This window comes from Podarcis raffonei, chromosome 7 (assembly GCF_027172205.1).
Source record: "Podarcis raffonei isolate rPodRaf1 chromosome 7, rPodRaf1.pri, whole genome shotgun sequence".
Lineage (NCBI taxonomy): Eukaryota > Metazoa > Chordata > Lepidosauria > Squamata > Lacertidae > Podarcis > Podarcis raffonei.
In genome coordinates, this window is record NC_070608.1 from 81,454,074 (window position 1) to 81,479,651 (window position 25,578).

Genomic DNA, 25,578 nt, shown 5'->3' on the forward strand with positions numbered 1-25,578 from the left:
CTTTTTTGTGAGAGCGACTTAGATACGAACCTGCTGCACTCAGAAGCTGTAGCGGCATGTCTTAAACCACTCAGGGGCTGCACTTTATTAATCTCTGAGGAAGATTTTGCCGGGTTCTGCTTTACATACATTTCAAAAGGACCCTGGAGTAGTCTTTGAGGGATTAGCTTGTTAAATTTATCCTTTTTCTTCTTCCTTGTAAATGGAGGCCTTTCCTGCGGAAAGGCAGTTCATGGTAGCCTAATTTTCTGCATTTAAAACACCAGCAGTCACATCATTAGGTTTGAGGACTTCTTCAGTGCCTTTCCCTTTGCCTTGTTCTTCCATGGCATCTTCCTTCAAGGCATTGTAAGTTCCCTCCCTCTCCCCTCCCTGTCCCTTATTAGTTGCAGCTCAAGCACACTTTGAGAGAGTGATTCTAATTCCCTATCATCTGGTCAGGCTAAAATCTGGCTATCAAATATGTAACTTACCTGCTGGTATAGCTCCCATCGTTAAAGCAACCGTGCATCTTATTTTAAATACTTTTATGCCACCGTTCATTGAAGGTCCCAAGGCAGTTCATGGCAATATAAAGCAAATTCAATAAAATTAACATCAAAACAAGAATACAACAAGATTGGAAAAACGAGAAGCTGAAAGAACCAAAACTAGGAACCTGCAAAGCTTCCTTCCCAGCTGCTCTCCCCACGGGTTTTCCAGATAAGTGTTTGTCACACTATAGGTGTGTTTGCTTGGCTAAGTGGTGGGTGGCTGCTCTTACGCTGGCTGATAGATGAGATCCGAGTGCTCTTTCCCCCTTGACTTCTGCAGTCCAGAGCAACTGACAGTTGAAGCAGAGTGTTCGCCATTATTGATATTTTCTCTTTGAGAAAGAGGGTTTTCCAGATGGTTTGAGGGTCAGAGGGGGAAGTGCATTGGCAACTGACAGGCAACCATTGTGTTTGAATGTTTTATACATGCAACTTGTGCGTAACATTTCAAATCCTAACAGGCGCTGTCTGTCTCTGTAAGATACGTCTCTGGTTCTCATTAGCCACAGTATTTGGCAGCTTGTCAATTTTTAATGTTTTTATCCTTCAAGTATTCCTTTGAAATGGGGAGATCTATTATCTTGCTTGTATAGGCATGGAACTGAATGGCAGCACATATTCCTGGCCTTCTCTCTTTCTACTTTCCTGCAGCAAGAAATGTGCCTGCTTCTTAAAAGTTACCACCCAGCTTACTTTCCCACCTTGCTTCAATGCTTCTGCTAGCCAATGAACAAACTGAACTGAAGTTCATAAGAAGGTGTCTTATTCCAAGTCAGACCGCAGGTCCATCTAGCTCTGGGGTTGGCAACCGAAGGCCCATGGGCTGGTAGCGGCCCACAGGGCTCGTCTATCAGGCCTATTGTGACCGCCGCCGCCCACTCTTACCGGCGTGGCACAGGGACTGACTTCCGGGTTGATGGCACCTGTGCGCATGCGCACGGGCGTTCCTCCGACCCGGATGTGCGCCAGAAATAGTGTGCGTGCATGCGTGCGGGATGGAGAAGCACCCTTGCACATGCACACACGCTATTTCTGGCACACGTCTGGGTTGAAGGAGCACCGAAAATAGAGTGTGCGCACGTGCACAGGTGCTCCTCTGACCCAGAAGAGCACTCCAACTGACGGAGTGTGGACCGGCCCATCGTCCGGTAAGCTTGCAGGCCCCTGATCTAGCTGATGATTGTTGGTACCACGTAGCAGCATATCTCTAGGGCAGGGGTCTGCAACCTTTAAGAATAAAAGAGCCACTTGGACCCGTTTCTGAAGGAAAAAAAAACTGGGAGCCGCAAAACTCGTCATTATAAAAACAACTTTTTTGTCACTTTTTTATTATTTCTTTGTTTGACCCCTCAGAATTACTCCTCCTCATAGAAATAAACGTTAAATTAACAAGTTACCTTTTTGTGTGTGTGTGTGTTCTTCACTCCCCTTCAAAACAGTGACCAGCCCCCTTTCAATGCAGTGACCAGCGTACATGCCCCTTACAATGTAGCGGGCGGGCGGGAAGGTGATGTCGGGACGGTGCGTGACTAACGCACGCACCGCCCCCATGCGACGTCACAGCCAGTACAGCGCCCGCCACAGTGGGGAGTGTCGGGGCACATGATGCGCCTCCTCCTCTCGATAGTATCCACCCCGGAGCCGCGGCAAAGGTGTAAAAGAGCCACATGCGGCTCCGGAGCCGCGGGTTGCAGACCCCTGCTCTAGGGTTTCAGCCCTACTTTGAGATGCTCTACCACTGAGCTAGGGCTCTTCGCTTTATGTGGGGGCAAAGAGCACATTATCTGGAAATATGTGCAATAAATGTAGTTTTTTGTTACTTGTTTTAAATGAAAAGTAATATTGGGAAACGATTTCGAGCAAGGAATCAAGTGCGTAGCACTTCTCTGCCAGCCATTTTTCCATTTCAAATTAACTCTTTCCCCCCAAGTTGCTCTCCCCTACCACAGGTTTCAGGTGCATATTTAAAAATTGTGCTTAAGCCTCTAGAATATGGGGATGGGAACAACTTGGAGCAGATTGGTTTTGAGCAGCAAAATGGCATGCAGGGGGAGAGTTAAGCACTTCCATCATCTAGTCCTCTGATAAAAAAATCAAGTTCCCAGGGCTGCTTTTTATTACAAGGGGTGGGGGGCTGTCAAGTGCCTTTTTGCACAACTGACTTTGCTTTAAAAAAGCATAACACATAATCTCTTTAAATCTTCTTTCCTTTTTCAGAACTAAATGTAAAGGAATCGGATGTGAGAGTATGTGATGAATCATCGTGTAAATATGGGGGTGTTTGTAAGGAAGAAGGAGATAGTTTGACGTGTGCATGCCAATTTCTGGTAAGGAATTTTCACCTTTGTTATCTAATATGATCAAAAATAATGATATCCTCTGAAAAACTGTGTCAGTTTGAGAGCATTACACTCATGTAGCCATTTGTATGATCTGGGACTCAGCTAGTTCGGTAAAGAAAAAGTGTTTTATGTTTGTTGTATATGCGGTATAACACTGTGACACCAGATGGCGCTGTGAAGTCCTGTCTTTCCCTACTGGATTTCCCTGTATGAGTTCACAACGCGCTTAACTGAAACGCTTCTTTGATGTGTCTAAATCCAGCCCTGGTGTAGCCTGTTCTTCAGAGGCTGAATAGAGCAGTTATGCACATTCTCCGGGCCTCATGGAAAATGTGCACATAATCTGCCCATGAAGAGGGAATTGTACACATTTCCTGATCAAATATATAAAACCTCCAAGAGGCCCCAAGGAATGTGCGTATTTCAACAGCATTCTATACATCCACTGGCCAATAGTGAATTGAGCACAACAGAAGGTGAGAGGCGGAGACGCAAGCACTGAATTTTGGCCTTGCACAGGGTTCTGCAGAAATTTGAAAGACCAAAGTCCACCCCTGCTTTGGGCCACAGTGCCAAGAAACATTCTTCATTCCATTAACATCTGGAGAGAAGAAAATACTCTGTGTTCAGGTTTTCATTATATCTTTAAGAAACGATGCAAACAATGCATCTCTAATATTTTGCCCATTTTTAATTCCCTCTTTTGAAATGTGTGGTCGGCAGGGTCCTTTGTTGTTTAATAATAATACTTTCCTTTCCTGAGGGTCTTATTTGTTCACTTTTACTGTTGTATTATTATTAAACAACCACTACAATTAAATTGGAGAGTAAGAGCAATTAAGTGTGGAAACAAACCAAAAAACGAAAATACGAAAATTCCAACAATAGCAAACTTCCGCTTCTTCCAGTAGCACCTTAAAGACCAACTAAGTTAGTTCTTGGTATGAGCTTTTGTGTGCATGCACACTTCTTCAGATACACTGAAGAATACACCAGATCCACTTCAGATACACTGAGTGTATCTGAAGAAGTGTGCATGCACACGAAAGCTCATACCAAAAACTAACTTAGTTGGTCTTTAAGGTGCTACTGGAAGAAAAAAATTTTTTTTTTTTGACTATGGCAGACCAACACGGCTACCTATCTGTAACTGAAACTTCCGCTTGGTATCATATTTATGAACACATTCCATTAGGAAGGAAAAACTCGTTTGCGACTTGTAACCACCAATGAACAGTATATTTAGATTTTATCTTTTTTATTTTTTTGCAACAGTGCGTTGTGGATAGGCACTTTAATATTAAACAAAAAACTTTCTGTACATTGTTGCCATTCTATTCAGTCCTGTGGCAGCCAAGCTGCAGCCTGCAGCGAGTGTGCTATGCTTTCTTCATCCTGTGGACATGAAAATACCAATTTCTGCTTGTGCATTTCTGTCTCGCTGCTGTAGCTGCTGCTCCTTGGGCTGCTGTGGTTTGTTTTTGCAACTGAATGGAATGGGCCTCTGGAAGGAAGCCACGAGCCATGCAATCAAACTCTCTGATTGCACCTTTGCCACCCCAGCTGAATACCTATACACGGGGTTGCGTAAATAATTTCTTTTTCTTGATTTTTCTCTCTCCCTTGCAGTGTCACACAAAATATATTCCGGTTTGTGGTTCAAATGGAGACACTTACCAAAATGAATGCTTTCTCAGAAGAGCTGCTTGCAAGCATCAGAAAGAGATAACAGTGGTGGCTAGAGGGCCTTGTTACTCAGGTGAGTAAACAGCAGTTAATGGGACAGCCTTTCTTATTTCATTTGTTGGATGTTTCAGTGTTTTTCCTAGGACCAGGATTCACTGATCAAGGGCCCACTTCTGTCCTGAAATGTCATGTCCAATCTGGACATGATCCCTCGGTCTCTAGGGGCTAGAGGAACTAGATACAGTGGTGAAACACCTGTAATTTTCAACTGCATGTCAGCATTGGTCAGCTTGAAAGCAGGAAGTCACATAAAATGGCAGTCGTCAAGGGATGCTGAACTATTCCTTTGACTGCCATTACCTTTGTTTAGCCCTATTCTTAGATGTTTTCTTTCCCCAATGTTTCCCTAACTGTTCATTTCTACATTACAGTGGTACCTCGGGTTAAGTACTTAATTCATTCCGGAGGTCCGTTCTTAACCTGAAACTGTTCTTAACCTGAAGCACCACTTTAGCTAATGGGGCCTCCTGCTGCTGCTGTGCCGCCAGAGCACGATTTCTGTTCTCACCCTGAAGCAAAGTTCTTAATCTGAAGCACTATTTCTGGGTTAGCGGAGTCTGTAACCTGAAGCGTATGTAACCTGAGGTACCACTGTACATTTGATCTTTCACATGACATGAAAGCCACTTCAGAAAACTGATAGAATATAGTGCATGTTTAACATGCACTGTCATGTTATTTTATTCTAGGGGAAAAAACAGTCTGCAGCCTTCATAACCTGGAAAATTGTGTGAGTAAAGTCACGAAATTTGGGACAGTATACCAGCACACAGTTATTTCATTCAGTTTTTATGGGGAGATCATGTGCGGAACTGGTATATTGGTCAAAAAGCCACAGTTCCATAATACAACTGGTACCACTTTGTGAAAGGAACACTAGAATATGGGGCAGAAGCACTAGCAATATAATCAGGGAAGTTAACACAATATTCCCCACATTTTTATGAATCCATGGTGTGTCCCTGTCTCTCTCTCTCTCTGGGCCTTTCCCCCTGTATGGATAAAATGCTAGGCACCAGTTTGTCCCTCCTTGAGTTGCTGATTGATAAAGGTTGCCAACATTTCATTTCTTTGTTGGTAAAGATTTAAAAAGGCACTAAACAAAAAATAGCAATTAAAAATCAATAATAAGGTATCTTAGTCTTAAGTGTTCATTACAGTAGTCTTAAGTCATACGTGTTAAAGGAACTACAGTCATACCTCAGGTTAAATATGCTTCAGGTTTCACGTTACTTCCAGGTTTCACCGCTCGCACAGATGTTCAAAATGACACAACGTGCATGCACGGAAGCGGCGAATCGCGGCACACGCAGATGCACAGACACAGGTTATGTTTGCTTCAGGTTCCGAACGGGGATCCAGAACGGATCCCATTCATATCCAGAGGTACCACTGTAGATGATTTTTTTAAAGAAACACATAACCATTCATTCAGAAATACTTATTAGGTCATAATATAAATAAAAACTATTGAATCTTACATTAAAAATCAGCTCAACAATTGCCAGTAATAAACCTATTAAGCTGGCTTATTTCAAGGCATTTTCTGCATTTTTTCCCTTTAGTATGTAAACCAGTTATCTAAAGAGTCCTTTTTTTAGTTTTAGACTTCTCCCAAATCTCTTAAAGTAAGTTATTTCTTACATTAAAATCCTACGGGTGAAATCCAATACAGTGGTACCTCGCAAGATGAAATTAATTCGTTCCGCAAGTTTTTTCTTCTTGCGAGTTTTTTGTCTTGCGAAGCACGGTTTCCCATAGGAATGCATTGAAAATCAATCAATGCGTTCCTATGGAAACTGCCTTCAGACCAGGTCCGGGGACAGTCTGTCCCACGACCTCTTCTGAAGGCTGGGGGGGGGGGCAAGGGCTTTTCTTCCCACCGCCAGCCTTCAGAAGGCTGTTCTGAAGGCTGGCGGTGGGAAGAAAAGCCCTTCTCCCCACCTCCCGCCCCGCAAGCTCCGGGGACAGAAGGGCTTTGCTGCCGACCGCCAGCATTTTAAAAGCCCCCGGGACAGCGGAGACTTCTCCGCTGTCCCGGGGCGATTTTAAAATGCTGGCGGGCGGCAGCAAAGCTTCTGCTGTCCCGGGGCGATTTTAAAATGCTGGGGATCGGCAGTGAAGGCTTCGCTGCCGCCCGCCTGCATTTTAAGATCGCCCCGGGACAGCGGAGAAGTCTCCGCTGTCCCGGGAAGGCAGGCGGTCGGGAGCAAAGACTTTTGCCCCCCGCCGGCCTTCAGAAGAGGTCCAGGACCTCTTCTGAAGGCCGGCGGTGGGCGAAAGTCTTTGCTCCCGACCGCCAGCATTTTAAAAGAGGTCCCCGGAGATTTCCCTATGGGCTTTCTTCTTGTGAAGCAAGCCCATAGGGAAATTCGTCTGGCGAAGCACCTCGAAAAACGGAAAACTCTTTCTTCTTGCGAGTTTTCTGTCTTGCGAGGCATTCGTCTTGCGAGGTACCACTGTATAGGACAAGGAGGTTCCTACATGCACCGCAAGTATTCTCCTTCCTCTCTTCCCTACCTGCAGCCCCTCCAAACCCTTCCAAATCCTATCCAAGGGTCTGAGGGGCTGCAGCAGGGAGGAGAGGAGGAGGTAGTCCCATTGCCCAAGAGGAAGCCAGTTTTGCTGGTGGATAGACGCATCACTCTATGCCATGATTTTCTTTTGTTGGCTAGTTGGTATCGGGCCACTAGCAAGCAGACTGCAATCAAGATTTTACCTATTATTTTGCAGCTCTTAATATGATTCGCATCACTGAGCTTGCCTAAAAGCAAACAAGATATTCTCTTGGTGATTTACACCCTGTTATCTCTTTTGTATTTTCAAGCACATCTGCCTAGTGCTTTTATTATTTCCTTGCAATCCCGTGCTATCGTCCTTGCACCTCATATTATCTTCCTTGCAGGAGAATGCCATGGGAAGTTGATATGTTTTTGTAGCCTTTGAGGAATATAATATAATAAATACAAGATCTTATAAAATATTATTTTGACTTCAGCATCCATTAAATAACTGGGCTCATCTCTGCATATAATGTTGCAGTGCAGAACTAAAATGCCAATCTTGTTTTAAAAACAGCAACAACTATTTTTAATTCCACTTTCAACTTCTTGTGAGTCAGATAATAAATATTGATTTTTTTAAAAACCCTTTTGAGACTGAGAATCAGCTAATATGCTTTTAAAACTTTGTATTGCGGTAGCAATGGTTTACATGAGATGGTAAGCACAACACCACAGTCCTGTTTTGATGCTTCACCATTTGTTCTAAGTCAAGGTTTGGTTGAATGTTGTGGCCAAATTCTTGCCTTACTAAGCACGAGGTGTAGCTAGGAACGGTGTGGTATGGGAGCAAAAGGTGACCTGGCAGAAGCAAAGCGGTGGCAAGCTCCTTTTCATGAGTGTGTCCATTTGCAAGGTCCCAGTAAGCCACAGTTTGGCTTACGGTGTGTGCATGCCAGGTAATTGTGTCAGAGGCGATTTTAGGGCTGTGCCCACACTGGGCATGCAGCCGAGCAGGGCGCCTTCTCGAAACCTGGTAAGCACTTAACAGGCTTTAGGAAGGAGAAAGGAGGACTCTAGGACCTTGCCAGAGCCCTCACACCTTCTTCCCAAAGCCCAGTGCCTCTTACCTAGCTTTAGGAAGGCGGGTCAAGGACTGGAGACGGTGTCAATTTTTGCCTTTGTCCAGGGTGCCATATCACCAAGGTCTACCCTGATTGCATAGATAGTGTCATCATATAGTTTAGTTGAGTTAGTAGGTGGCTCTGGACTTCGTTGTATCTGGATGAAGGCTTTGTTGCTGTTCTCCTGTAACTGGAGACAAAGCTCCTATTTCACATTTCTATGCCTTTCGTGAATAAAGGTAAATAAACCTTGGAAGAACTCTGCCTAGATCAGAACATCAGCTTTTGCCCTCTCCTGATTTCAGAAATATTGCCCCTTCATGGATAAGATCAGGGCAGAACTTTCAGGGCTTGGTTGAGAGCCCGAAGGAACTTGGTAGGTTGGTGGAGGAGCCAAGGCAGAATCTGGTGAGCCAAGTTTGGAGGCTGGGAGGAGTTTGAATACCACCACTTGAATCAGCAAAATGCTGGCTGGCTGACCTATGAATAGCAGCAATAGTAATATTGCTAGTAGTAAATAGGTCCTGCGGGGACCTTTTTTTCTGATTCCAAGTCCACACCATTCGCTAAGCTGCCTTGTTTTGGTTTAGCCATAGTTGGGGAATATTGAAAGGCCTTTCACTGACAAGATCAGCCATCTTTTAGCCCAGCATATTATGGGCAAACCAGCTATTCACCACATTGGTGGGGCAAAGCAAGTAGGACACCAAGGTGTGGGTTTTTTGCAAGTTGAGTATCTAGTTACCACCCTTAAATTATTTTAATGCCTAAACGTGAATCGGAAAAACAAGTCACTAATGCCCAGTGCTTATTGTAGCTCTTTGTTGTGCTGTTTAGCAATTTCAGTGTTCAGAAAGCTTATGATAATGTAGTGTTATATTGCTACATGACATTCATTTTTATTTTTAAACCAGCGAACACTGTTACATGTTAGTGCAGACCGGTAAAATGTGTGAGCAGCCATGTTGAATATTTAAAACGCTCAGCTTGGGTTGGCTGTTGCTCTTTTTGTCTGAAAAGCAAAGGGGCTTCCTTGAAACACCCAAGTAAGTCTGCGCAACTTGCAGCTTTCTAGGTTCAAGGTAGCCAACAGGGGACAACTACTCTATAAACAGCCTCAACCAGTATGGCCAGTGGTCAGGATGACGCCATGTTGGCCATCCCTGACATAAAGGACCAGCTGTTTGTGCAGCTGGTGGAGGAAGCTTAGCAAGCTTTTGTTTTAACATCGCTGATCTGGACTCAGGCAGGCAATGCATTTTCTAGGATATTGGATGGGGTCAGACTCCAGGGGCACTGTTGGGGCTAAGTAACAGTTAAACGCTGGAGGCTGTGACTATTTGCATCTCTGGCTGCCAGTACAAAATTGTTCCATTGCCTCAGGCAGATCGGCTCAAACAACCTTCTTGGGAAAGTGACCTTTCAGAGGCGGTTTGACTCTGCTTTTAGGGAGGAGAGAGGATGCATTTGTTTTTCATGGGCTTCTAAAGGTAAAGGTAAAGGTACCCCTGCCCGTACGGGCCAGTCTTGACAGACTCTAGGGTTGTGCGCCCATCTCACTCAAGAGGCCGGGGGCCAGCGCTGTCCGGAGACACTTCCGGGTCATGTGGCCAGCGTGACAAAGCTGCATCTGGCGAGCCAGAGCTGCACACGGAAACGCCGTTTACCTTCCCGCTGGTAAGCGGTCCCTATTTATCTACTTGCACCCGGGGGTGCTTTCGAACTGCTAGGTTGGCAGGCGCTGGGACCGAGCAACGGGAGCGCACCCCGCCGCGGGGATTCGAACCATCGACCTTTCAATCGGCAAGCCCTAGGCGCTGAGGCTTTTACCCACAGCGCCACCCGCGTCCCTCCATGGGCTTCTGGGATGAGGTAAATTTCAGAAGCACTGATATGTTGAGTGGTTGCAGCAGACACAACAAAGGGGGTCTGTGAAACTGTAGCATGTTTATTGTGCCATGACATTTCATAAGCTGTGACTTACTTCATCAAATGCTGAGGCGAAAACTTGCCATTGCAAGTGGTAAAAGGTAAAGGTAAAGGGACCCCTGACCGTTAGGTCCAGTCACAAATGACTCTGGGGTTGCGGCGCTCATCTCAAGGGAGCTGGCGTACAGCTTCTGGGTCATGTGGCCAGCATGACAAAGCTGCTTCTGGCAAACCAGAGCAGTGCACGGAAACGCTGTTTACCTTCCCACTGGAGTGGTACCTATTTATCTACTTGCACTTTGATGTGCTTTCAAACTGCTAGGTTGGCAGGAGCTGGGACCGAGCAATGGGAGCTCACCCCATCGCGGGGATTCAAACTGCTGACCTTCTGATCAGCAAGCCCTAGGCTCTGTGATTTAGACCACAGTGCCACCCGTGTCCCTATTGCAAATGGTACACCCTTCCTTTTTCCATCACAGAGCTCAGGGTGGGCACATCCCATGCCCTCAGATCATGTTCTGGGTCAATCCCATCTCTCTCTCTCTTTTTCTGAAGTGAGGTCTGTTCAGACTTGCAGTAACCTCTTTGTTTTCAGACCCAAGTCTGAAATGCTGAAATGTTCTAAAATACTGTAATCCACCCCCCTTGATTTTATCATTTTATCTATTTGTAAACCACTCTGAGGGGTTTTTCTTTAAACAATCAAGCAGTGCATACATTTTATGAAATAAAATAAACAACCAAACTGAGCTAAATTTTGCGCCCGTGTGGTTAGAGGCATGCCAAGGAGTTTGTGCCAATGGATCCTGCAGTTGCTCCAGCTTCACTGGTCTGCTCCACTTCATCATAGATAAGATACTGGGAGTACCTGCCCTCTGTGAATTCTGTGGTTGCTATCCAGTAGTTACAAAATTACTGCACCTAGTTGCACAAACAACCTTAGCATTTCTCCATTCTCACAGCTGAAATAGGTCCTTAGCCATTTTCTCTTACATATCTTATTGGCAAATTAGCAATAAAAGTTAAACTCTTCTGATTTATTTTCATTTCTGTGTGTTTCTGTTAACCACAGTAGCAAATATAATTGCTCCCAGGATTGACTTCTGCTAAATTTGTAAAATTAAGCATGCACAGTGGGCATGCAGTTTAATTTTCTAATGGATTTCTGAATCCACACCTTCAGAGAGACCTGTTTATTGGGAAGTACCACCTCTTGGCTCCCTTATTAAACTCTTAAGTTGGAAAAACAAACCAACCAACCTTCGTGCTGTATTTGCATTATTATGAGCAAACACCATTGCTCTGAGATGTCAGGTGTTTGCTAGCTTCTCTCATTCCTTTCATAACACATTTCACTGCAGGGAAGGCAGAGACTCTCAAGGCTACATTTAATTTTGAACTAGTGTCCCTCAATCTGAAGTAATCAAGCCCTTATTATGAATCTTGAGCAGCCGGGGTTTTACACTGTGTTTGTTTATGTAGTGGAAATGCAATTACAACGATATACTGTGTTTGGTGGCAGGGGGAAATAAAGTCAGTGGTGCAATTTAATCTCCTCATCGCTGTTAAGCAGGAAATCCTAGGTACTTTGCCTTTGGAATAATAAAATGGGGTGGGGGGAGTTCCGGATATCAGCTTTTCTGCTTATCGAACCTCCTGGACCATAGCTGAGAGGTTCATACCCAACACCGAACCAGGATCTAAATCTTGCCAATGAGACAGGACCTTTGTTGGCCTCAGCCCAGCAGAGCAGCCCCGATATACAGACACACATGTCCCCTTTGCTAGCAGTGGTAGGGGAGGGTGCCCCACGTGTTCTCAGGACACCATCTGCTCTAAAGTTCAGGCTGCAGTCCGGAAATGAGAGCCCCATATGCGTGCTGAGCTCAGATTCACAGGCATTGCCTATTTCTTTTCAAGATCTGGTCACACTTTACTGGAGTGTTTGCTATGCCTGTGCTCTTGATCCTCACAGGGAGCACCTAAAGTATACAAGAAAGATGTGCATCTCCCACCATGCACGGCCTATAGTGATAGGTGGTAGCAATTCAAAAAACCCAAAACCTTTTCCTTCTTCTTTTGAATGTCCCATAGCCAATAGATGAAAGACCAAGTTGAAACCAGAAAACAGAGACATTTGGGGCCACAGCCACCATACTGAGTACTTCTACCATTGCTGGACTGGGGGGGGGTTTAAAAGTTTACGCCGCTGCCCACAGACTTGCCGGAGTGGTGTTAAAGTGGGAACCACAAGGACACTTTGCCCGCTTCGTCCGAAACCTGGTGCCATCCCCAATGCAGAAGACAGTTGTGACTTCCTAATATGTGACTTCTGCATTGTCCCTCAGTGCTCAGAGAGGTGTGTTTTCACACATTACTTGCCCCCCCCAAGAGGACCCCAGTGTGCATGCAGCAGAAAGAACCAGCCTTCCCTCTCTCTTGAGGCAGACATCTCATTGCTGACTTAACCCATATACCTGTAAACTAATATAGTTATCTCTCCTTGGGTGCAGAAACAGTTGTTAGGCATGATAAAGGCAGGGTGTGTAGATGAAGGTCTCTTCACATAATATATTTAAAAGGCATATGTCTACGATTTCCCCCCAAGTGCACATCTAGAAAAAGGAACGCAACAAAACACTTTGAAAAGACATATCATACAGGTATGCTTCTCAGAGACTAACCCAGGTACGCTGCTGTGTACTGTGTGAAATGGCCTTGGGTATTATGGGAAGAGCTTACGCTTGACCTAACACAGCCTGCACTTCCTGCAACTGAACAGCAAGCTACTGTGCTTTAAGCATTCATGGTGAATTTTTTTGAACACTTTGCCAAGATTTGCATGAAAGAATGATCAGCTACTGTTTGTATCCTGCCAAGTAACAGTTAAAGGCTCCATTTGAGGCTGCACTGCTCTGGGCAATTAGGTAGCAACCCTCCTGAGGACACTTGTGACTTTAGGGTAATTGCTGGCAGACACAGTGGGCTTTAAACAGGCGGTGGAGATATAAAGACAACGGGAAGAAGACTAAAGTGGTGCAAAGAATCAGGATAAAGGCTAGGCAAAAATATATTTCATCTGACACCTAGTTTCTGTGTACATAAAATTATCGGGGAGGAGGCATTCCATAAAGTGCTTCCACTAGCCCCAAGCTGCAGTGGAGCCGACCAAACACAGAGTTACATCCTGAGTTAGAACATCATCTATAACCCACCCGAAAGCATTGTGGACCATGGTAGCCTTTTGATCCTGACTGTGGACAGTTCATTCTCTTTTTAAGGCAAGGCTCTAGCTTACAGAGACTTTTATATATGGAAAATGCTTAATTGGATTGTGCAGACACCTTCCCTTCTGCTGTACCGCACACTGGCTTTCTATGTTGTTCTTCTATATGCGTGATAATTTTATATTTAATAATGCTTTTCACCAATTTACTCAGCACAGACCTTAAGCTAACAGGCCTGTAGTTTCTTAGATCTTCCGTAAATCCAAGACTCTCTAAGTACCCTATTTTCCAGGGATGTCCCTGATTTAGAGATGCCATCCCAGTTTCTGATTTGATCCCGGAATGTCCCACTTTTCCTTAGGATGTCCTTGTTTTCACTGGAGAAATGTTGGAGTTCTCCGGCCACCTAGCCAATTGAAGGCAATCTTGTATAGGGGAGGTTTTTTAAAATGTTTAATGTTTTATTATGTTTATTACATATGTTGGAAGCTGCCCAGAGTGGGTGGGGCACCCCAGTAAGATGTGTGGGGTATAAATAGTAAAATAATCATTATGGAATGAGAAGTCACTATTTTCATCGGAGAAATGTCGGAGGGTATGAAATCCCTTTTTAAAAATACTGTTACATTGACCCCTTTCCAATCCTCTTCTACGGATGCCATTCCTTGGGACAGGTTAAATATTTTTGTTAGAAGATAAAACGTTTCACATTTGAGTTGTTTAAGAGCTCTTAGGCAGAAACCACCCTCAGCATTTAAGTTGGGGGAGGGGAGGGGTGACAGTATGTCTCTAACGCTTGAACAAGCTCGCACGATGTAAGGTACCAAAGGCAGAAAAAGACAAGCATAAAAACCGCTTTCTAGTCTCCCCATTATTATTTGATACAACAAAGAAACAAAAGGGGCAGGGAACCCACAGTTTATTTCCCCGTATTTTACTCACTTTTCAAAATGAAATTGAGAAGAATTTAATCTTAAGTAAATCACAAGCTGAAGTCATCCCCCATTTTCATTGACTCCCCAAAGAAAAGTTGGAATTGACTCATGTTTGCGTTTGTGGCACTTTGGGTTAATACATACCAGCATTTTCCATTGCGCATCTACCCTGGAGGCATGTTCTGTATTCTGCAATCAATAGTTCTCATTCAAGGTCCTGAGTCCGTTCCCCTCTCACCAGCTCTGCTGTTTTATTTTCATTGTTTTAGAATGAGGAAGAATAGGAGAGGAGGACAGAAGGAAATCACACAGTTTCCAGAAAATTTAGTGCCTTAATACTTACTCAGCCCATCATAAGATGACTAAGGTTAAAACCAATTCACCAGACATGTTTAAATCTTGTAATTCTGAAAGGCAAGGCAACGTAGGAAGTGCTTTGTTGTCGTTGTGTGCAGCCAGTTAAGTTGCTTGATGTGAACTGCTCTTCAAATGTAGAACTTTTTCTTTTCATGCCGCGTTTTCTGACTCTGTAATGGATTGGCCATGATGTCTCTATTATTCTTTGCAAGAAACTGCCTCATTTTAAAGTCACTGTAAGCAACTCCTTCTTGGCATGCTCTGCCCTGCATTCAGAGGAGGGGAAATTGCAGGGAATGAAGGAGGATCAGGACTGAGAATTTGAGGAAAGGAATATGTGGGAGGAAGGCAGGAAGAAATTCAGCAGGGGAGCTAAGTGATCTGCCATCTCTTCATTGGGTTACATCCATCAAGTCATGGCTGTGGCTCTAAAAGGAGTAAGGAGATTGATGGCCGCCATTATATTGTCCAGTTGGGATTCCCCCACTTATCCCTTTATGAGTTAATGCATCCTTCACCACTGATTGGACCATCATTAAGGCCATATATGTCCTCCTGGGCCATATGTAAGGGCAACCTTCTTCACCCAGATGTTGTTTTCTGTCTTCAGATTTGTCCTTCACCCTAAGTTACAACGATATAGAATTACTATATTAAAACCATTTACAGTCTGAAGAACAGGGTGAGTCCTAAAAATGTTGGGAATCTCAACTCCATCACCCATAGCCAGCATAGAGAGTGACCAAGAATGATGGGAGTTGTACTGCAACAACATCTAAAGGACACCCGACTGGGGAAGGTTGTGTTAGGGAACTGAACTAAGACATACACACATGAAATGAAGTTTCTCATTTGATAGCATTAAATGTATCGTGGCCACATAGAAATGCCTGCATACCGTCTCCTTTAGTCTTGTTTGCCTCTTGACCCACTCTGGACATCTTCTGCCATACTAGGATTTTATAACTCTAATTTTCCTTGCTCCTGTATCATATTGGGATTTCTGAAGGACAGTTTACTCACTTCATACTCCTAAGCCTCTTTTTCCTGGGCCGAGACCTAGGCAAAAAGAGTAGTTTAGGTGCTGTCAGACTCCTTCCTATATGCATTTTGGTTGCTGTCTTCTGTGAGGTGAGTAGATGCAGGGAAATGGGAATGAGCCGCTAGGGTAAGTAAAGGGAGAGACTCTGCCAAATCAGAGAGGAAGACATTGAAGAACACCTTGCGTCTTGCTTCATGTGGGTAAAGCCAGTGCTGGTTGACCCCTCTTTGCACTTGGCTGATTCAGACAGCATCCCTATTAAATAATTTGCTGGCCTGGGCTCTAGATCCCTGTAGCTGTTTACATAAGGCTTTGATTGGCAGTCCAAGCAGGCAGAAGAAGTACAGAGTCCGGGGGGGTAATTGCCGATGGATACTATGGGCCTCGTGGAATTCAGCACTCAACAACCTGGAGCATCTTGTAATAATGCTCCTGCCCTTTGTGGATCAGGCTGCTGATAGGATTTTTCTCACCAAGAAAACACATTATCATATAGGAGTGGGAACAGAGTAAGAACTGTGAACCTGAAGGGTATTTAGTCACACCAGTTTATCTTCCCTGCCTCCCAGTGCTGCTTGTTATTCCTCTCCATTCAATTGGTCTTGCCCATTCAACACAATCAAGCTGTTTATAAAGGCTTTTAAAGAAAATTAAAATTAAAAAATGCAGTCCCAGATAATTCTATTTTTTTCCTTTTCAGATAATGGTTCTGGATCAGGAGAAGGGGGTGAGTATTGCTGATATTTTTGTTCTTTTGTGTGAATGCAGGATCCTAGCTGGAAATGTTTACATGTACTGCAGAAAAACACAACTACATAGATTGCTTTTCTTTGGCAAAAGGTGATTTCTGAAAAGTTTGTGAGCAATTCAACCATTTCCTTGAAAAATACAAGTCAGGAGCCTTAACTGTTTTTTTTATTAAAAAAGTTATATCATTCAATAGCCAAAATTAAGCAGTGTTCAATGGGAGATTAAGCATCTGCTTAAATTATTCCCATTAAAATAAAAGTTTCATACTGGATTCTGCCCTTTGTTTTTTATCAGTGATGCACCAATATGTGTACTAAAAAGCCCTCCCTCCCATTAAGTAGGGTGAGACAACTGCCTCAGGTGGTACCCACTCAAGGGGCAGCACCCCTGTTCCACCGCCCAGTTAACAGCTGGTCTTCCCAGCCTTTAGGGATAAAGGAGTCATGGGCAAAGCTCTGTGGAATACCCCCCTTCTGCAAGAGGGGAAGCGTTCTGCCTCTCAGCTTTGCCCGCTGTTTGGGTGGGGGGCTTTGCACTGGCTTCTAATGAAGGGAGGAGTCAATGCAAAGCCCTGCTGCCAGGGGCAGGAGGGGGAAATCTGGAAAAGATACCCCTCCCGCACAGCCAGTGGAGATTTGTCCTTAGAGAGTTTGCCCACCACCCCATCACAGGGGCAGCAGCGGGCATTTTGCCCCTGATGCGATGATTACACAAATGAGAAAAACATCAGATATAAATCAGTGTTATGCTGTGGGTTAAACCACAGAGCCTAGGGCTTGCTGATCAGAAGGTCGGTGGTTCGAATCCCCGTGACGGGGTGAGCTCCCGTTGCTCAGTCCCTGCTCCTGCCAACCTAGCAGTTCGAAAGCACGTCTAAAGTGCAAGTAGATAAATAGGTAGTGCTCTGGCGGTAAGGTAAACGGCGTTTCCGTGCACTGCTCTGGTTCGCCAGAAGTGGCTTAGTCATGCTGGCCACATGACCCGGAAGCTCCCTTGGCCAATAAAGCGAGATGAGCACCACAACCCTAGAGTCGGTCACGACTGGACCTAATGGTCAGGGGTCCCTTTACCTTTACCTCTTAACTCTGTATTGCGCTAATGGATGGAATTTCAACTTTTGTTGGATGAGAGAGCAAATTAACTTCTTAGGTTGTTTTGTTTTGGGAGAGCCCACAGCTCAGCAGAATAGTGCATGTGTTGCATGACTTTAATCAGAGTATCTACATTTAAAATAGACCTTAGCTTGCACAGCTGGGAAAGCTGAGTCCTCAGAGAGCCCCTGCCAGCTATAGAAGACAATAGGCTAGAGTGGACTGATACTTTAACTCAGTTTAAGCTGTCAGTTCATATATTTCTAAAGAAGGTATGAATGATTATTGTGGCTCTGGGTTTTCCTGCAGCTGTTTCTTACCTGGATATGTCTTCTTGTTCCTTAAAAACCACAATTAAACAATGTGTGGTCTTTTAAACTGCGTGCCTGTAGTATAGGGTATCATTTTGCTTGTTACAATTTTATGTATTTGGTGTTTTTATATTGTAAACTGCCCCATGATCCTTGGATAAAGGTTTTAGTAGTTTAATAAATAAAACAGCTGAAGTTTTACCTGGGCTTCAATTCTCTACCCCCTTCCTGGGAGTCAGCCCCTACTAAGCTCAGTGGCCTTACGCCTGACATGTAAACTTGTCCTGTTGGTGATCCAAATAGCCTGCAAAACTGCGAATCTTTGTTGATGGGTCCACTCTGTAGTAGCTCACTAGCCTGGTGTCATGCTAGTGTTTGCTGTTGTTGTGATCAGGTGAGTAAGTGCCTTCAGCATTGCCTGAGCAGTCACACTTCTGTGGGGTGGATTGCTCCTTTAATTCTTTGCTTTCCATAGTTGATGGCGTGACCAGGCCATGCTCTGGTTTATAGCTAGTGCCTCTGAAATGAACATGGGTGTAGCACTCTGGTGTCATGCTTTTTGTCACCTTGGGAGTGACGAGAGTCCCCGAATGCTCAGACTCATTAACTAGGCACTGGCAGGTTCCTTACCACTACCACATGGGAAGGAATGCCAAAAATCCTCCTCAGTATCAGGACAGTTACGTAGAACATGGCTGGTAAAGGTAAAGGTACCCCTGCCCGTACGGGCCAGTCTTGACAGACTCTGGGGTTGTGCGCCCATCTCACTTAAGAGGCCAGGGGCCAGCGCTGTCCAGAGACACTTCCGGGTCACGTGGCCAGCGTGACATCGCTGCTTTGGCGAGCCAGAGCCGCACACGGAAACGCCGTTTACCTTCCCGCTAGAAAGCGGTCCCTATTTATCTACTTGCACCCGGAGGTGCTTTCGAACTGCTAGGTTGGCAGGCGCTGGGACCGAGCAACAGGCGCGCACCCCACCACGGGGATTCAAACCGCCGACCTTTCGATCGGCAAGCCCTAGGCGCTGAGGCTTTTACCCACAGCGCCACCCGCGTCCCCTGAGAACATGGCTGGAGTACACAGCTAATCTTCTAGCTCTAGGCAAGTGAGGTATGATGGGAGAGAGTGAGCCCCTACTAAACTCTTGTCTCCATGGGACAACATGGGAGGTTTTCTTCTCACTGGCAGTCATTTGATTGGCATTCTTCCCAGCCCTTTAGCCAGGAGTTGTTATCTCCAGTCTTACCATAGCTATTTTCAGGCACACTGGTCATGGTAAGGAAGCGTGGGGCAGCACCTCACGTCACTGTGGCAAGAGACCATCTCCTGTGGAGCTAGATCATCAGGATCAGCCCAGCTGGTATTGCCTAGGAACTCTAAAATGCTCCAAAAATTATGGGGTGGGAGGCAGCTTCAAAGCCATATGTTGCAATCCTGAGGAAGAACCAGCCACAAGTAATGTCTAGATTGATCAGACTTAACCAAGACTGCTCACCTCTACTGTAACGTATATTGATCAGACTTAGCCAAGGCTGATCACAGCCAACCTATATTGATCAGACTTCTCCCAAACACAGAACAACAAGGAACACAGTGCATTAAATGTTACAGATGACCTCAGAGAATCATCCTAGTCCAATTGCGCATCTCTCCTCCCAGCAGGCTGAAGGAGTGTGCATGATGGGACAGAAGCCTCTTTCACAGCTGCAGGGCTGTTAAGAGAGGATGAATCTCCAGGATGCAACCTGTTCAGTGCTTCCTCAATGGAGTAATGGCTAATTGCCATGCAGTTTCATTTCTTATTCTTTTTGTTTAACACTAACCACAGTGAGTGCTTGTTTACCTAAACAAAGTTTAAATTAGGCACCTTTTTTAAAAAAAACCACCCATATTTAATTGTGGACAGATGGCAATTGATTAGTCTACGCTTTCAAGCTAGGGAAATGGCATGCTTGCAATTCAGATCGTCATGTTAATTATTATTGAAATAATTTGTTTCAGAGTCCCTCTTTCCAAAATTTGGTTGTTAAAGTATGGTGGTGATTAAAGTCCCTGGCAGATTGCTTTTAGTAATTAATAAATTGATAATCAGTATGCACTATTCAGCTAACTGCCATCTGTCTGTTACGCACAACAGTTGATTGTGGCAGTTACAGGTTGGGATTGGTATAATTCTAAGCATATATACAAATTTGAAATTGTACCTTTTCCACTGTGTCCTCCACATGAGTTGTATAATTTTATTATTAATTTTTTTGAATCTGAACCAGTGATACAACTGGCCGGATTTGTACACCCCGCTAATTTAGTGTGGTGTACATGAGCAGGGGGACGCGGGTGGCACTGTGGTCTAAACCACCAAGCCTCTTGGGCTTGCCGATCAGAAGGTCGGCGGTTCGAATCCCCACGACAGGGTGAGCTCCCGTAGTTCAGTCCCTGCTCCTGCCAACCTAGCAGTTCGAAAGCACGTCAAAGTGCAAGTAGATAAATAGGTACCGCTCCGGCGGGAAGGTAAACGGCGTTTCTGTGCACTGCTCTGGTTCACCAGAAGTGGCTTAGTCATGCTGGCCACATGACCCAGAAGTTGTCTGTGGACAAACGCCGGCTCCTCAGCCTATAGAACGAGATGAGCGCCGCAACCCCAATGTCATCCGCGACTGGACCTAATGGTCAGGGGTCCCTTTACCTTTACCTTTACATGAGCAGGAATGAGCCGCAGTGCGTCTTGGGCTCAGGTGCTTGCTTTTCGCTTTCACACTTTGTTTTTTTTGTCTCATATGACAAAAATTTGACTAATATTAACTGCTTTTAGTTTCAAGCAAGCTGACTTCCAGTTGTGGATTCTGAAGCTGACTGGCAGCAACTAACCATAGTTAGGGTTAACCACAATTCTGGATCCATACAAAACAGCAAACTGTGGTTAACTAAATATGGAAGCTGTGCTTTGTACTGAATCAGAGCATTGGTCAGTATTGTCTATATTTACCTGAAATGCCACATTTCCAAGGCAGGGGTCTGGAGATTTATCCTGGGACATTCTGCATGCAAAGCAGATGGTCTACCAGTGAAATGTAGTCTTTCCTCTGTGGCTATACCAATGAGCTACTGCAAAAGCTTCTGAGTTCCTCCTTTTAGATACTTGAGAGGAGAGAGGACACACCCAAGTCTGAGGCTTGCTGCAGCCCATGCACATTCCAGTACAATTTAAACCATGGTTTAGTGTGACATGTGATCACTGCCTCAGATTAATGTATAGGGGAGCTGGTGTAGTACAGTGGCCAAGAGTGGCAAATGTGGAAGATGCCAATTCAAAAATGTGCCATTGCTACAAACTCACTTAAGTGGCTTCAGACAAGCCACACTTTCAGGCTCCCACCCAGTTTGCCAACTTGAGCTCATTGCAGAAAAGGCAGAATATAAATGTTACAAATAAATAACTTTTTTTTAAAAAAAGTGGAACATGGGAATAATGACACTTGCCTACTTTACAAAATTGCTGTAAGTATTGTAAGACAATTTATGTGAAACATTTTGAGCACTCAAAGACGTTTAACAATGGTAGTGATAAATATTTCAAAAACTGAAATACCGGTTTTTATCAGTCATGCTTGTGCTGGTGTAAATCTGGCATTTGCAAGGTGCTTTCTGCATAAAGAGCTTCTCAGGTGTTTGTGGTTTCATTCAGCACGCCCAAGCTTAGTTCTGTCCCCAACCCCTAGTTTATAAAGCAAAAGCACTTGCTGCTTTTGGATAATAACAACCTGGCATCCATTGTATTCTTGGATATTTGACTGCAGAGGAAAACTTCAGTATAACGATCAATTTGCAGTAATATATGCATGTGAAACATTTCCATTTTGTCATTCGGAACGGCAGCAAATTCAGATATTTAGATTAGGAAGCTACCGTAGAGTAAATTGCATCTGCTGTGTACCGGCATGCAGGTTTTTTTTATCTCCAGTGGCAAAAAGTTTGAGTATACAAATCTTTTAGCTAATGTTGTGAGCTGGTGTAGTATGGCAGAAAGAGCAATTGGGTAGAGAGCTGTGGGGTCAGTTCCCCCAGTTGGGTCATGAGGCTCACTCAGTCTCATAGGATACCTTGTGAGGACGAGACAGGATGACTCCATGCAAGCCGCTTTCAAGGGAAAGTGTCAATAATATGAAAATGTGTTCTCTGTTGTTGTTGTTTTATTTTTATTTAATTAAACAATACTTTGTGTTGACTTGATCTTGCTCTAGAATATGAAGGATCTGGAACTGAAGTTCAAAGAAAACATTCCAAGTGTGGAGTTTGCAAGTATAGGGCTGAGTGTGATGAAGATGCAGAAAATGTTGGGTAAGTAATGATGATGATGATGATGATGATGAAGAGGAGGATGAGGATGTAGATGATGTATTTGTTGTATCCCATCCATCTGACTGGGTTGTCCGAGCCACTCTGGGCAGCTTCCAGCATAAAGCACAGAAACACAACAACACAACAGAACATCACACATAAGGGGGACAAGTGACTCTTAGCTGGCGGTGTGATGGGGGAGCCATTTGTAGCTGCATGGCCATACGTCCTTGAGACAACTGGGGGGGGGGGTGGTCATAGGCCAAAGTGGATGCAGGAAATGGCCGTGTTACTTACCTTTGAACAGTATGCTTTATTCCAGCAATGCAAAAGTCAAATGTTCACCTATATTTAGAGAACATATGCTTTCCCACAGTCTATTGAGGCATGCAGCCATTATGGTGGAGCAGCCTCAGCTCTGCATTCTGGGTTTAAAAGCATCCATAGAAAAGGTTGCAAACTTGCATTTTTCATTCTAAGCAGTATTCTGTAATTAGACTGTCAGAGGTACCACAGCACATTACATTCAGCACAGAAATATACACAACTTTATCACTTCTATTATCTCGGCAGATTTCCCCCCCCCCTTTTGGTGCTTTCTTTTAATGTTTATTGGGCTGATTAAGAGAAAGATGTGAATTTTGAGCAGGTGGTTGTCATGAGCTGCACAGCACGGCTGGAAAATTAACATTTGGATAGATTCAAATTAGTACAGTATGTGACATTCCTGCATATAAATATGTGAACAATTCCTGCTGAGAAAAGATCTCTAAATTATAATTCATCCCTGTTTTTTTTATTTCATAAATAAATAAATAAATAAATAAATAAATAAATAAATACATGGGATAAAGGAAATAACTTCCATCAAGATCCTCAAATACACAGAAGAAGCATCTTGATAATGTGTATTTCTTTAAAAAATCTCCCTTACTATTGTTGGCATCCATCTGTCTCAAGAGACAATGGAGTATACCTCCAGGGGTGAAGTCAAACCTCTGCATTATTAGCACCAAAGTCACCTCCCTGGGGCACAAGCCTGGGCAGTGAATATGAAGGTCCTGGGCTACCCAGAAGACAAGAACCCCTCTCTCAGACTCATTGATGTGTTCCAAAAGAAAGCAGAGCAATACATTTGGCACCAACTTGGCTGCAGGAGTTGCCAGGAAGAGTTATGCGAGGGGCCATCCAACAGTCTTAGAGATTCCACTCTGGATTTGTGTAGGGTTTACTCATCAGCCTTTTTTGCAAGGCAGCAGAGGCTTAGGATCAGAGCTGTCCTTCTAGATGGGCTACCTTCCCAGGTGGACGGCCCCCATCTGCCCCTCACTTCCCTCTACAGCACATGCAGAAACTGCCTTCTTGACCGTTGGACCCACTGTGGGATTGCATTATTTTCAGTATTATGAGAGTGATGATCTGGTTTTCCTAACATTTATTTTGAGTGCAATCCAACAGAACCCTTCCCCTCCAGCTGCCACGCCCACATCAACCTGCATAACAATTCCAACCATAGCATGTACCACAACCGGACAGCTGTCCTTGGGCCACACTATGAATTTTGGATTTAGGGATAGCAGAGGTGTGAGTTTTTCCAAGTGGAGTTTGATAATGAAAACAGGAAAGAGAAACCGGGAGAGAAATATTGCCAGCAAATAAAGTAATGTAGCTTTGTCTGCTACCAGTGGCGTGGCTAGTCATTTCAGATCAATAAATTCAGCCTTCCCGACCATAATTCAACCATAACATGTGCCCAGAGGTCAGCTCCTGCTTGTCCTGTTCAAATTGGGGTGGAGAGGGTGCAGTTTGCAGTAGAGAAGCTTTCCTCATTAATTGGTATTTATTATCTACAACCGTCTCCTGCCAGCTTTGTTTTTCCATTTTAGGTGACGTACATAGAGTTACGTTTCAAACATGGGTTTGGAGCTGTAGGGAAGTACTAGTAATTTGTGTGGTTACGCACACATAACTAGGTGCACTTAAATCCTACTTCTCCTAATCTAGAGATCTTCAAGCGTAGTTAACAGAAACTTTATTCAAACATTGCCAGCATTCGTGTAGCTGCTGCTACTCAACTCTAATTACATTTGAAGGAACATGTGGATGAGGCTTGTGGTTATGTGGTTATTTTGGCAGTATAACAACAGCATAGGATTCAAGCATGCCATTGACTCCCAACCTTCTGGTCCTTCCAGTGTTCTGCAGAGCAGCATAGGAAGAAACTTACAAATAAGGTCTGAGCATCTTGCTCTCTCTCAGTCCCTTACCTGCATTGAATTCTCCCTCCTCGATGTAAGTAGAGGTTTTGGGAGGAGCTATTTCATGACTAGAGCGACAAAATCTTTAAATGTGTATCCTAAGAATTAGGTTTCCTAGCAAAGTATTATGGTAAATCAGGTGCTTCCCTGTTTTGCTTTGACACATGTTATTTTCCAGGCATGCCCTAAAATTGTCTAAGATATTTGATTTGCTATTTTTCAAGTGCAAGGAGGTTTTTCAAAATATGATTAACATTATCACAGACTGAGCAGATAATGATTTAGGTTTTTTTAATCACTGAAACAAATGCCACTTGATATAGACTTGCTAAAGCGTTACCAGTACTTAAGAGCCACTGGGATTTGGTTTGCTCTTCATCTATATTTTTAAAAAACCCAGCTGTGCGAAGAACAGTGGCATCACATCTTCCTACCGCACTCCTGAACACCAATGTAAATATGTTAAGTTTTGTGAGGGTCTCTGGATGTTCTTATGTAGAGTGTTGGCTTGCTTACAAAAGCAAAAAGTGCAATGCCTGGCATATACAAAAGCCAAACAAATGGCTCTTCTCCAATGTGTTGGCTGTTTGCAGTATGGTAACGCTGCAGAGAGCTTGCTGGGGAGACCATGCATTAAAAAGAAAGGACTCAAAAATAACTTAAACTAGGTTTTAATAAGAAAAACAAAAACTCCTTTTACACTAAGTACATTAACAACCAAACCAGACCCAACCACCAACCCATCCCCCAGGGTAATGGGAGAGCTAGGTGCTGCTCCTTATATACTACACCCAAATGCTGACACACCTTAATAAAATACACTCAACAGCACCTGCTACGTTTCACAGCTGTAAAGCTGGGTCTCGTTATCTTACTCTGGCCCTTGCTCTGGCCCCTTAAAGACATACACATCGGGTGGAACAATGATGAACCTTTACATTTAAATAAACCATTCAACATTTCCCCTGCGGTTCATCATTGTGGAACAAAAACATAAAGCATACTTTGTACATGTCTTTCATGTGTAACCTTTGGAAGTGCTTTAGTAAAAATGTCCGCAATATGATTGTCACCTGGAACATATTCAAATACAA

The 25,578-nt window shown here is 44.1% G+C and overlaps 1 protein-coding gene across 1 annotated transcript in view; it reads left to right on the forward strand.

The window, feature by feature from the left end:
• TMEFF1 (transmembrane protein with EGF like and two follistatin like domains 1) overlaps window positions 1–25,578 on the forward strand; it is a 75,524-nt gene that overhangs the window by 28,114 nt on the left and 21,832 nt on the right. Inside the window, exons 2-5 of the mRNA XM_053397198.1 lie at window positions 2,751–2,860; window positions 4,505–4,634; window positions 16,437–16,463; window positions 22,130–22,226. Coding sequence (XP_053253173.1) covers window positions 2,751–2,860; window positions 4,505–4,634; window positions 16,437–16,463; window positions 22,130–22,226 — 364 coding nt within the window. The remainder of the gene's footprint in view (window positions 1–2,750; window positions 2,861–4,504; window positions 4,635–16,436; window positions 16,464–22,129; window positions 22,227–25,578) is intronic.